At 36.4% G+C, this 14,539-nt stretch overlaps 1 protein-coding gene across 5 annotated transcripts in view; it reads left to right on the top strand.

Moving 5' to 3' along the window:
* CFAP299 (cilia and flagella associated protein 299) overlaps positions 1 to 14,539 on the top strand; it is a 631,144-nt gene that overhangs the window by 511,599 nt on the left and 105,006 nt on the right. For all 5 annotated transcript variants that reach the window (XM_047857288.1, XM_047857287.1, XM_047857289.1 and 2 more), the window contains one exon: positions 1,641 to 1,783. In XM_047857288.1, the coding sequence (XP_047713244.1) occupies positions 1,641 to 1,783 (143 nt within the window). The remainder of the gene's footprint in view (positions 1 to 1,640; positions 1,784 to 14,539) is intronic.

Below are 14,539 nucleotides of genomic sequence, written 5' to 3'. Positions count from 1 at the left end.
GCTGGGAAAAAATTCTTTTAGTTTTCTGGAAGTTCTGCTGTCTAAGGTAACCCATGTTAGTACTTCCTATAATTGACTACACAAAGATACAACAAGGAACCATCTAATGATTGCTGGAGAGGAAAAGGAAGATTCTTTATCGTTTCTTCCAAATGTAGAACTTTGCCATAAAATTCTGCAGTTTGAATTCAATTTGGAAATAAATACATCAAGAACTCTTCCAGTTGCAGTTGTATTTTTTTGTTTCCTCACTTGTTTGTTTTGTTTTTCTCTTAGAACTTGAGATCAATATCCGTTGGCTCGATAGAGAAAAGATTACAGTTCTTTTATTTGTGTGAGCTTGTTCCCACTTAAGGACCTTGGCATCAGGTATTCCCTTTGCCTGAGAGGCTTCTGTTCTAAATCTTTACATGGCTCTTTTTCTCATCCTTCAGACTTCAAGTCATGGTTTAAATTAACCTCCCCAAGGTCTTTTCTGATTACTTGAAGTAAGCTTCACCACAAGCAACTCATTCTCCAGTCAACCATCTTCTTTATTTGCTTTGTTTATTTATTTGCTTTATTTGCTTCTTTATTTGCTTTATTTATATGGCATTTATCACTCTCCAGAAGTACTTTTTCCTTTCCATATCTCATCTGTCTCCCCTCACCAGAACATAAGTTCTGAGAGGCCAGGATACTTACTGTCTTGTGTCCTTGGCACTTATAGTGGAACCTAACATGTAGTAGGTGAATAACAATATTGTGCAAGAATTAAGATGAATGAGAAATATGTACTTGCTGTTTATTTTGACTTATGGAATTAATTTGTAAGGTGACTTTAATTTATAAAGAGATTTTTTGACTTTCATGGTCATGAGAAGGAACCAGATATTTATATCTCTATAACAGAAAATATATAAGCATTCATATGGAAAAATGATGTAGTGATTAGAAAGACAATCACATGAGCCAGAGTTTTAATCTCAATTTTCCATTTCTAGCTATGAGAACATGAGTGAAGTACTCAACCTCTCTGTTCCTCAGTTTTCCCATCTAAAAAATAGTATTACAAGAGGCTTGTGGGTGGTTCAGTTGGTTAAGTATCCAGCTCTTGATTTCAGCTCAGGTCACCATCTGGTGGTTTTGTGTTGGAGCCCCACATCAGGCTCTACGATGGCAGTGCAGAACCTGCTTGGGGTTCTCTCTGTCTCTCTCCCTGCCCCTCCCCCACTCCTGTGCATGCTTTCTCTCTCTCTTTTCCATTCTTTCTCTCAAAATAAATAAATAAACTTAAAAAAATTATGACATCAAGAAGACCATAGGATTGGGGGACAAGTAAATAATATACTACAAACACTTAATGTCTGCCCTTTAGAAGACCTCTATAAATTATTTACTGATATTGTCATATAAAATTATTGTAAATGCACATTATATGAATGTGAAGTTAACTTGTAGTGAATTTCTTCATTTGTCGGGAGTAAATAATCATACCTACTTCCTAGGATCATGGCGAGGCTGAAACGTAAAGCATTTAAGAATAGGGTCTGATACATGTAACGCCCCAGATCTCTAGCTTTCATTATCATATGCAATGTATTCAAATAACTTTTGTTCATTTACTCTTTCTATTCTCCATCTTTTGTGTGTTCTACCAGACCGTGATCTTTATTCGTGACAAAAACTCGCATGGGCAGGAAGTGTCAGGATACATTGACTATGCCCACAGACTAAAGATTGAAGATTTTGAAGTCTATTTTAGTGGAAAAAGAAGACTTCTTCCAAAACCCACAGATATGAGGTAAATTATATGCACTCTTCACACTTTCAATAAGAGAACAAGCTCCTCGGTGGCCTGGTAAAAGATCTTTATTTTATGTTCTACATCGTGCCTGGATTAGAGATATCTATATATATCTATATAGATATGTGTGTATGTATCTCTCTCTCTCTCTCTCTCTCTCTCTCTCTCTATCTCTGTCTCTAAAGTATATGTATATATATATCTGTGTTGATATGCATATACATATGCATTTGGAATATGATAAGTTTGGTTTGAATACAAAATAAAAAAAATTAAGTGGGGAATGATCATAGATGTACTTTTTGCATTAACAGTCTGAGGAAGAGAACTTTTCAGAGATGAGGTAAGTAAATTTTCAGTGACATTCCTTTTAAATGATAAGTAGAGCCTAAAAATGGCTAATCTCATAAGCTCTTGCCCACTGGGGACTTGGTCTGCTTAGGAGCCTCGGGAACAGTCCATCTAACACATTCTCCTCCCTCTTTTCTTTGGCCACCAACCAAAGTACAAGCCTTTGACTAGCTCACCCTCATTTATTCTCATCACTGGCCTATTCTGGGATTCCTCCCCACCCACATTCTTTTTACTGTTGACCCCTGCCCTTTCCTCTGGAGACCTCAACCTATCACAGATGATCTGCTCTATACCGTCAGTTTATTCACAGATCAGCCCTTCTATCTTCTTCTGAATAGCTCTCAAGCTAACTTTTTAATTCTCTTACTTTCCATAGAATTCAAAAGTGGTAGCAGTATTCTACTTGAACTCTCCGCTGTATCCAGATTATTTGACACTTACAATAAATAACACTCTGCTCCTCTGACATTCCTGCCATTTTTATGCATCCTATTGCTATTTTCTAAAGACTTCTTAACTCATCATCACCTTAATGGACCCACCTTTTCTTATCTCACCTACAAGTCATTTAACTCCTCTCTTCCAATCTTTTTGTGCTTTGGCTGTATCTATCCTGCTAACATCAAAAGTAGATTGATACGGACTTTTTTTTTTTTTTTTAAATGCACCTGTAGCCAAATTCCTGGATTCTCCTAGGGGAAATTTTAGGAAATTTCACTGAGGTGTGGATATCCAGAAATATTCTAAAAAATATCCAGAAATATTCTAAACCTCCACCCCACCCTCAAGGCCTTTGTTGCCAACTGTTGACACTGACTCCTCTCAATATATGATTTGCTTCACTTTTCACATATTACGTTCAGTCTAAACATAGAGACTACCAACTGATTCTTTCTCTTTGTCAACCAAAATAGACTTCCTCACTAGTCAGTGTTCCCCTCAGAGTACCCTTCTGATTATTTTCGCTCACAATTCCATTCCAGCAGCCTTTGGCCCCTGGGCCTGCCATCTGCATTCAGAATATGACTTCTCCTGACTCTTGGCATACAACCACCATGCTGTCTTGTCCATTCGCCCAGTTCTCAGAGGGCCAATTTGCTGCAAACCTGTGCACATTATCCCAACACAGTGAGATCTATGCTTCCCCAAGAACCATAAGGGATATATGCCCTAGGAATGACTCAGGCTTTTTTTCTGGCGACAGTTCTGAAGCAAAATACGTCTGACCTTAGGTGGCTGCACCCTCTACTTTTAGAAATAGATTTTTTCTTGAAGAAGAATTGATAGTTTATTCTTACCAAGTGAAATATTCCTTTATACATATATCTAGTCTCACAACATTTTTACGAATCCAGAGAAAAAAATACCAACTTGTTCTGTTTAGAGCTAATTTATTCAACATGTTTTTGATGCTTTCCATCCATCTTTCCACTGAAGCTACACTTCATCTGTTCTCCCTGTTGTTAAAAATTCTCAAACTGACTCTCTCAACTAGCCCCTTTATCTTGCCTCTAAACATGCTGAAGCCATTTCTATATTAAAAAAGGAAATCATCTTGGGGCACCTGAGTGGCTCAGTCGGGTGAACATCTGATTCTTGATTTTGGCTGAGGTCATGATCTCACTGTTATGAGATCAAGCTCCGCATCAGGGCTCTGTGCTGACAGCACAAGGCCTGCTTGGGATTCTCTATTCCTCTCCCTCTGCCCCTCCCTGACTTTCTCTCTCTCTCAAAATAAATAAAAAATAAACTAAAAATATAAAAAATAAACAAATAAGGAAATCTTCCTTGCACTCCAACTATTTCACTCCCCCTCTTTCAGTTTTTATCTGAGCTCCTCAAAATAACAAGTGTCTCCATTTCTCACTCCTCAGGTAGGTGCTAACCCACGGTAATTAGTTCTCTGCCACCATTATTCAAATGGCATGACTCCTGCAAACAGCACCAATGACTGCCAACTTCAACACCCTGTGGATTATTTTCAGTTCTTCTCTTACCTAACTTCTCTACCTTATTTGGTTAGTGTTGATTAATCATTATGCTGAGTAACCCTTTCTTCTCAACACTATTCAAATACCCTTTTTATTTTCAGAATCCCTCATTGAACTATCCCCTTGTTTATTTCGTACATGTTGGCATTCACCAGAGATCATCCTTAGGCTTCTTTTCTTATAATGTACATTCTCCTGGGTGATTTGATCACTTTTCTAGAGTTGAGTTGTGTTCACAGCTACAACCCTAACACAGATCTCTCTTCTTATTTCATATTCATGTATCCTACTGCTTACTTCAGAGAACCTTCTGTGTATCTCATTAGCACCTAAAATTTATTTTCAAAATTAAACTTGTTTTAATCTCTGAAGTGTGCTGTTGCTTCTGTATCCCCTGTCTTGGATAATGGCATTACCCTTGCAACCCAAGACATATCCAGATGTTATCCTAGACCTCTTCCTCTCCACCACCACTCCATAACTAATAATTTACCAAAAATACTAGATTCTATAACCTAAACATCTTTGTTTATGTTAAAGCAAATGTAAAATGTGTAATTTCACCTATATGAATTGTTCATACTAATATTTCAGTATGAATATGTTTATCTGATAACATTTTAACAGAAAACATCAAGATGTTGTCATACTAACTAATAATTCTTTAATATCATCTAATACACAGTTAGTTCTTACTCATATTTCATTGATTGTCTTAAAGTTATTTTTTCACAGTTGGTTTAACCACATCGAAATCCAAATAATTTTGTGTTTTCTTATTCTATCTTCTGCAATTCTTTTCCTCTGTAACAATCCCCTCCTTCTTTTTATTTTTTATGCTGTTGATTTGTTGGAGAAACCACATCATCTATCCTAAGAAATGTCTCGTATTCTAAATGTGACTGATCACTCTACGCTGTTGTTTTACATCCCACCTCTATCCCTCTATTTCCTGTCAGCCAGCTTGATGAAATCCAGGCTCAATTTTTTTTTTTTAGGTAAAAATTTTTAATATGTGAACCTCTGTGAGCTTGATGAATGAGTTCAGGTGGTATCAGTCTGATCACTGCACAATAAAGTTCCCCATCATTTCACCCAAATGGTTTTAGCATATAATAATGAAATGTATCTAAATATTTTTACCAAGGATTGTATAATGGTAATTCTCTACTACTGTCATTTGTTCCTCATTTTTAGCTAGAATTCTTCCACAGAGAATAATTTTTCCTCATCACTTATTTGGTTATCCTAAAATAGAATTCAGTTCATGCAGAAAAACAAAATAAATATTTGATTATTTTCCTACACTTATGAAAAAAAATGCAAAATCAAAAACACAAAAGAGTACACAGAGAATGCTAAATTGTTTTCAAAGTGGTTATACTAATCTGTACCCACCAGAAGTGCTGTATCGTTAACACACATTTTTCCTCCCCCTGTAGTGAATTATAAAAGATCTCTCATTGTGGTTTTTAACTTTCATTTCTGTAATTACTGATCAGGCTAGGTATCTTTTATTGGTTGTTCAAATTTCCTTTCTGTGAATTATCTATTAAGACTTTTCCTCATCTTTTCTATTAGTTATTTATTCCTCTTTTTCTTATAGATTGTGAATTCTTTTTATCTTTTGGACATTGATTAATCCTTTGTCTCTTGTATGTATTGAAAAATCCCACCCTCCCATGTGCAACTCTCTTTTCACTTCCTTTACATTAACTTTTGATGGCCAGAAGTCAGAGGTTTTGATAGTCAGATTAATATATTTCATTAATATATTTCTTTTCATCTGAAGTTTGCACTTTCTTGTGTTTTGTTTAACCATCCTTGTCCTTATGGAAGACACAATGATATTGTCCTATAGAGTATGGTTTTGCTTTTATTTTTTTTACATCTTTAACCCAGACAGATTTAATATTATATATGGCTATTGGGCAAGGGTCTACTTTTTATTGTTGTTTTCCTGTATGACTCATAGTTTGTCCTAGAACGTTTATTGAAATGTCCACTATCATCTCTCTCACATCTGCTACACCATTTGTGGCATAAATTGGGTTCTATACATGTTAGCTTGTTTCTGGGCTCACTCTTTAGTTTTATTGGTCTTTCCTTGAAATAATAGGATCTTGCTCATTTAGTATATTTTAGGAATAATTCTTGGCATGAAGAAAGGTAGGTTTTTCTTCTTCAGAAGCATCTAGGTTACGCTTGTCCCTTACTCTAACATAAAAATTCTAGAATTGGTTTGTGAAGTTCACACACAAAAAAGTTGTAATTTTGATTGGAATTGCTTTTGAGTTGTCACCAATGTACAATTAATTGGCATCTTTATGATATTAAATCTTCCATTTATCTACTTAACTTATTTATGCCTTTTAAAATTTCTTTTAACATATTAGTGAGTTTTATCATTTTTTTCCTCATCAGTGCTAGATAATTTCTGACCTTTTAGAAAAGTTATCTCTATTCTAATGATCCCACTGAATAATTTTTACCACATGAACTTAACTTAAGCCATCTATCACAATCAAACTTTAGATGTTTCACTCAACAGATTTCATGCCAAAAAAAATGACTAAACAGTTGTTACCGGGGTGGAGGTGGGGTATATTTGGTATATGTAGTTCCATACTTAGTTCAATTCAGAACTAAAACAAAGACTTTAAAATTGAAGATTTCATAAAAGTCTCTTTATATTTACTTACGTTTTGACATGCTATTTTATTCGGTGTAGGAAGAGACATTAGTTCTATGATTGGAATCCTGTGTTGTGGAAAATATAAATATCACAGCTGAGGCTATTATGAAATGCAGCAGAAGAAAGGGCCCTGGGAACTTGATGTTTTGTCAGTCCATTCTGACCACGTGTTTAAGATTCAATACCTTCCTGTCAGCATATGTGAATAACTTAGTTGTTCAACACACAGTATTCTTACCATCTGAGAGAGGAGAGCATAGGTAAACCGCTTGGTAAAGTTCACGAGAGAAACAATGGTGAGTGAGAGCAAGTTCTTAGCAACTGTAATTCACTGCTCACCTCCAGAACACTATTTTGGCTTTAAAAGCTTTTGTATTCTGAGCATAACTGCGCTATGTAGAATCCTTGATTTCTATTCTGTTCCACATTTAGCTGCTTATGTTTCCATATTTATGTATCCACATCATGTCCACAAAGATCTAAGGTCTGCCTAGAGAGCACTACCGATTTCTCAAGTTGAATGGTCAGGAGGAAATGAAAAAGTTTTCTTCGTGTTTCTCTTTGGAGAGTCTATGAAATATTCATACCCTTGACTGAGGAATGCCCCTAAATACTCAAGCTTTGAGATATTATTTATCAAATTTCCCTTGAAATCCCATTGTCTGTTTTATTAAAATATTTAACATGCCAAACTTCTGAAGTTAGAATTTAAAGTTGTGCTTACCGTGTGCCTAAGTGTGTTCTCATGAAACCATCTGGTAATAGATTAGCAGGTTCTCATGTTTAAAAGAAAAAGGAGTAAATGACTCAGTTCTTCTGCAAGAGGTATGTAAAATATTGCCTATTTTTAAAGTTATTAATGTTGTTCCACATCTAAATATGGTGATTAACTAGTAGAATATCAATTTAGTCTCTTTAAGAGATATTTACTGAATTTGAAAGAGAGGGAATACTTTAAGTGAAAAAGAATTCCGACTGAAGGAGACTTTCCACAACCCTCTAGCTCCTTGATGTCCAAAGTGTAGTCCATGGACCAGTAGCATCAACAATAAAGCATTTGAGGCTCTACGCTAACCAGTGAATCACAATTAGCCTTTAACATGATCCCCCAAATTTCAATATGCATATTAAAGTTTGAGAAGCATATTTGAGACCTGTGCTGTGGCTGTTGAGCTCTTTAAATGTAACTAACTCTGAAATAAAATATGCCAGGTGTAAAATGCATACCTGATTTTGAAGATATTTTATAAAAATATTAACTGTGTGAATAATAGATATGCATTAATTGCATGCTAAAATGATATGTTGGGTTAAATGAGATATATTACTAAAATTATTTCCTTTTTTTTTTTTTTTTTTTTTTTTTTTTTACTTTTCCTTAGTGTGACTGCTAGAAAATTTACAGTGACATATGTGGCTCTTGTTTTGGTTCAATTCTCTCTCTCTTTCTCTCCCCACCCCCACCTCTTTCTCTGTATGTGGGTATGTGTATGTCTGTCTACTTGTCCCCAACCCAGAGGTTTAATCCCATCCCGATTTTAGGACCAATATTAATCTTAGATAGGCGTGATATAAGAAGCCATAGACCAAAGATCCAGTTAGTGTCTGGCTGCAGACATGTTTTGTTTGGCCTATACAATATATTTAAATAATTGTTTCAGTGTTTTAGAAACAGGAAAGGTCACATAAAGTATATTGGATTCAGATTCTCTTAAAAACTAATTAAGGTCTTCCCACACTGAGCCCGTATTCTCTCATTTCAACATGATCTAGAATTCAATAGCCGCTGCCTCCTGAGATGGGGTATGTTCTCACCAGGTTAACAAAGTCGTGGACTTGACCACTCACACAAACTGGCATCTGCACTATCCCCCTTAAGTTACCTATTTCTAGTACCACCTGGATTCTTGCAGGCATTTGAGTTTCTGACTCCTGGCCTAAATTAACTTCTCAGATTTTAGGAGTCATATTTGCCGTCAGTCCAGTCATGCCCTGTGTTGCTCTACCACTCTGGACGAGTTGAATTCCAGCCCTTAGACCCACTCAGGTTTCTCCATGCCACTGTACGAGGCTGTACTCAAAGTCAGAGATAATTATGATGCTGATAAAAGTTAACTGAGCACTTACTGTGTACAGGGAACTCATAAAAATATACAAATAATTTATATGCATTATTTCACTTACTCTTCACTGCAGCCTTATGGCTTAGGGATTTTTTTTTTTTTTCCCATCTTCTAACCTCAAACAATGTGCATCGTAGAGGTGTTAATTGGCTTAACCCAAAGTTCCACACAGATACATTTGCTTTCACAACTAGAAATCCAGCACCAAACAGAGATCTGTGGAACCCCAAATGCCATGATTTTTTTTTTTTTAAATCAGTACATGATTCTACTTTAGGACTCTGTCATGAAAAGATATCATTTTCCCCTTTGGTCTCATCTCCATATCCCAGTCATTGTCAGGTTGTATATTTCTTTTGCAGATGTGTATCTGACTTGACAAGACCTAATTTGGGATTGTTTTGGAGAACTTGAAGCAATCCCGCTATCCACAGTTAAGACTGGGGAATTTCAGCCATCCTGTACCCACCCTTGCCACTTCCTCCTTTCATTGAGCTTGGCAGAAAACAGCCCTTTGTACTTAACCAGGCTTTTATTTTCAGTCACTATGAGTAAGAATTACAGCGTCCCACAGCTTTGTGTGTGGAAGAGCTCTGGACAGAACTAAAAGTGGCCTTTAATTGTGGCTTCAGCCTAAAAGTCTTTAGGGAAAAATTGGCCCTGACTTGTTGAACCTCAGTTATGTCCCAGGATACTTTTAGAATCTATTCATATCCTCTGAACTGTGGTTCACATAATTTTTGTAATATTTACTTGGAATTCTTATACAAATAAATTTAATTTTCCAGTACTTAACTCATTTCAGTTTCTCTTTATCCCAAGCTAAACATTAAGTCCTATCTCTCATGGAAACCTCAAGGATGAAGAAGAGAGGTCCCCAAAGTTAGATTCAGATGGACCTCCTCCTGCCTGTCTATATAAAACCCAAATATACTAGAACTAACTGTTCCTACCAAACACCCACTGAAATATCTGCCTGCATTGTTCTATTGTAGAATTTTATCCAGACCCTGTTTGGTTCATTGTTAAAAAAAAAAAAAATCAAACTATCAGAGCTATCATTTGATAGTCTCTTTAATTGTCTGGAATGTGCTTCCCAAAAAATTATGCTCTGGTTAAACCTTAAGTGAATAATTACAGATCTGAGACAACCTCTAGTTTATTGTCAAGAATACTGTGATTAGGACAGGATTATTCTTTATGCAAGATATTTTCCAACATTTAAAAATTTTGGTAAAACATATGTAACATAAAATTTACCATTTTAACTATTTTTAAGTGCACTGTCCAGTGGCACTAAATACATTTAAATTGTCATGCAACACTTCCCGTTTATTATAAAAATTATCTTAACTTTGGAAATGTTCAAACAACAGTACAATAAATACCAATATACTCACCACCTAGACTAAACAGTTGTTAACATTTTTCCAAATTTGCTTCTACTCTCTTTAGTATGTTACTGTGTGTATATACCATTTTAAAATAGCTTGCAGATTTCACCCCTAAATATTTCACCGTGAATCTCCTAAGAATAAGAATATCCTCCTACACAACATCACCGTTATCATACATGAGAAAATTAGTAATTATTTCCTATTATCATCAGCTCAAATTCAAATTGTCTTAATTGTTTCAAAATGTGTTTTATAAGTGGTTTTGTGATGCATCATCCAATCAGTGTACAAAAATTGCATTGCTTATGGCTCTTGACTGCCTTTTAATCTAAGCCACTTCCCCTGCACATCCCAACAAGATTTTTTTTTCCCTTGGTCATGACATTGACTTTTTAATGAGATAAAGCCAGTTGCTTTTTACATTGTCCCACATTATGTATTTGCCTGATTCTTTCCTTGTGGTATCTTTTAACTTGTTTCTCTTGTCTCTGTATTTTCTTGAAACTGGAAGATAAGTCTAAAAGAGTGATTGTATTAAGTGTAAATATTTTTTCACCAAGGAGTTTCAGTGGTGAGTAACTATATACTGCATCATATCATGAGATACCTAATGTCAACTTGTCCCATTATTAGTAATGCTCAGTTTGACCCCAAGCTAAAGAAGAATTGTTAAATATCTCCTCTGAAAATATTTATTTTCCTTTGTTGGCAAAATTTTTATAGTAGCTAACCTAATATGAACTAACATTTATGTGTTTGTACAAACTTATTTGTTTGTCTATTTCCTGTTTAAAATCTACATTTTTAAAAGAAAGGTTATTAGCAAATTAACCTTCGTATCCGGAATTTTTTCATTTAATTTTCTAAATTAGGAGAAAAGATGGTATTTGTTATAACAGAATTCATCAAATGGAGTTAAAGTTTTAGTGTAGTGTTATCAGGAATCACAGACAACTTCCAATGTGCACCAAAATTACACTTGCTTATTGCTTGAAACTCAGAACCATTTTCCTAGAGAAACTGGGCCATTCCACAAAATGTCAAACCCATTATTTCTATTGAAAAATTAATTCTGTTGTATGTAACAAAAAGAAACTTGAGGACATCAAAGAGATGTCTCCACCCTCCTGTACCTTTGCTGTTCCATCTATATGACAGCCATCTCACTGAGTTAATAAAATAAGTAGGGACTCACCAGGATCACATTCATTCAGATGCCATAACTGTGACCATCACAAAATTAAAAAGTAAGGTAACGTGATGCCTCAGGGAATACACCTTGCTCTCTGGAGTAGTAGGAAAGATCAGTTTCTAATTTTAGAATACATATGAGTCAATACATTCCAGGTAGATTCTGTTCAAAATCCCAACACTTAAAGCTTGTAGAACACTAGAAATATACTGATGGTTGGAAATCTAGAAAGGTAAGGATGCTTGAGTGTAAATCTCACAAATGAGAAGAAGATTCATGGCTTGCTTAAGCACAAAAGAGTGGATGTAATAGAAAGGTTATTAGGTCCTAGGTCTCTTAATCCGTAGTCCAGATTCTTTTAAGAGTCCAGCATGCTGTATATTTATCTATCTGTACATACGACTTGAGTGTCTGTATTTTGCTTTGCTTCATTTTATTTTAAAAGCAGCACTAGCTTAACCAGTGACAAGAAAAACTAGTCCACTTGCTTGAAATAATTATCTTAATCACATATCAAACTATACCATTGTCTCTGGTCGGTGGCTGAGTTAACATGCGAAGAAAATGGAGAGTGGGGTCTATCTACAGTACTTCCTGTGGGGGAAATTGTGGAGCCATTCTGAAATTGAACTTAACAGAGAGATTTATGGCTCTCTTCCCACCCTGTTTTCCACTTTCCCCAGAAATTCTACTCTTCACTTTAGAAGAATCATCTCGAACTTCAGGAGTAGAGATTAGCATTCAGTAAGATAGAATTCTACTTAAACCTCTTTTAAGATTCAAGACAATCAAAACCTTCCAAAGTTAAATTAAAAACTCCCATCAACTTCCCTGTCTGTTTTCATGGGTCTACCCACCTCTCCTCATGCTTTAATTACAAAGAACTACTACTCACCATTTTCTAGATACATCATGCTCTTACATGACCCTCTACCAGAAGTACCTGTACCCACATTCTCCACTGAGCAAACCCCTTTTCTTCTTGTGTGTGTGTGTTTTTTAAATTTTTTAATGTTTATTTATTTTTGAGGGACATAGAAAGACAGAGTGTGAGCAGGGGAGGGGCAGAGAGAGAGGGAGACACAGAATCCAAAGCAGGCTCCAGGCTCTGAGCTGTCAGCACAGAGCCCAAGGTGGGGCTCAAAGTCACGAGCTGTGAGATCATGACCTGAACTGAAGTCAGATGCTTAACCAACTGAGCCACCCAGGTCCCCCTGAGCAAACCCTTTCTTGAAGACACAATTCAAGTGTGACCTTCTTTTCCAAACTCTTCAATTCTCTGGACTGATTTCACCAATATGATTCCATATCACTGTGTCCACCTCTTTTCCTTTGTATCAGATACAACTTGATTTTGGCACATTTACTGTAAGCTCTTCAACACAGGAACAACCATGATGCTGGAGGTTCTGGGTGCCAAATATCTGTACCTCCTCTCTTCTCATAGCTATAACTGGCAAGTAACTAACACAATAATCCCCATGGGGAGTTATTCAACAGATGGTTACTGAACACCTACCAAGTTCTAGGGCTGAGGTTACAACAATTGCCAGAAAAAAAGTAAACATTTTCTCATGGAGCTTATTGTCAGTAGTAGGAGACAGAAAATAAACCAATGACAAATATATCTCTTCATCTATACGTATGCATACAAATACATATATATTCTATAGATTTATGTTAAGTAGTTTAGCAAATTCAACATCGATATGAAATGTCAGAGCAAGATAAGTGCTGTGGAGGAAAATAAAACAGGAAAAAAAAATTTAAAAAAAAAAATAAATAAATAAATAAGAAAAGAAAAGAAAACAGGGAAGGAGATTTCTGGTTGCCATTTTAAATTAAGGTGGCCATAGAAGGCCTTACTGCACTGTTAAGCTGGCATTTGCACAGAGACCTGAAAAAGTGAGCCACGGAGAGACCAGGCAGAAGGATTTTGTAGGTGGAGGACATAAGACCCTGAATCTGTCTGTGTGGGAAACATCAGGGAGGCCACGCAGCGTGGCTGCAGTGGAGTGGCCATGGGAAACAGTTTAGGTAACAAGGTCAAGGAGGTAACAGAATCCCAATCACATAGAGCCTTACAGATTGTAAGGATTTCATTTTATTTTAAGTTTATTTATTTATTTTGAGAGAAAGAGAGACAGAGAGAGAGAGAGAGAGAGAGAGAGAGAGAGGAAGGGGCAGAGAGAAAGGGAGAGAGAGAGAATCCTGAGCAGGCTCCACACTGTCAGTGCAGAAGGCAACACAGGTCTTGTACTCACAAACCGGAGAGCATGACCTGAACTGAAATCAAGAGTCAAGCACTTAACTGACTGAGCCACCCAGGTGCCCCAGGACTTCATTTTTATTCCAAGTAAAATAGGAAGCAACTCACTGGAGAATTTTTAGCAGTGGAATGGTGTGATGTGCATTAAATGTTTACACATCGTGCTGTCTGCATAAATGAGAGAGCAGAGAGAGAAGTAGGGAAAAATAGAGGCTGCTGGAGCCGAAAGTATCAGATCTGTCAGTGGCGGTCCAATAATTTCAAGCACTGAGTGTCCTGACCAAGTTGCTCTGAGCTGTGGTCGTCACACTTCACCACACCCCTGAATCACCTGAAGTGCTTGTTAAAACCAGATTTCTGGGCCCCACTCCCAGCAGCCCTATCTCATTAACAGGCCGCCATCTGAAGGCATTGCACAAAAGAAAACAAGTTCCAAGTAGCTCTGTGCTGACTTTTCAGTGTAGCAACCCTTACCCCTGGGAATATTTGGCTCAAAGGAAGTCAGATTGCCACACCTCAAATCAGTTACCCCTCCTACAGAAGCCTTCTTCTGTGGAAATGTGGGGCAATATGTTCCTGTTTATATTACAGTTGTACCTCTCATGCCTATCTAAGGCCTGGCACATGGCAGGGACTTACTAAAACTTCATTACACCAACAAGTGTAATGAAACGAGTGATTTTTACTAAGGAAATCTTTAACCCAATTTTAAAAACTTTCAGGAATGAAGTT

The sequence above is a fragment of the Prionailurus viverrinus genome, chromosome B1 (genome assembly GCF_022837055.1).
Source record: "Prionailurus viverrinus isolate Anna chromosome B1, UM_Priviv_1.0, whole genome shotgun sequence".
NCBI classification, from domain to species: Eukaryota; Metazoa; Chordata; class Mammalia; order Carnivora; family Felidae; genus Prionailurus; species Prionailurus viverrinus.
Note: the sequence above shows the minus strand (reverse complement) of the source record. Positions and strands in the feature narration are given on the sequence as shown.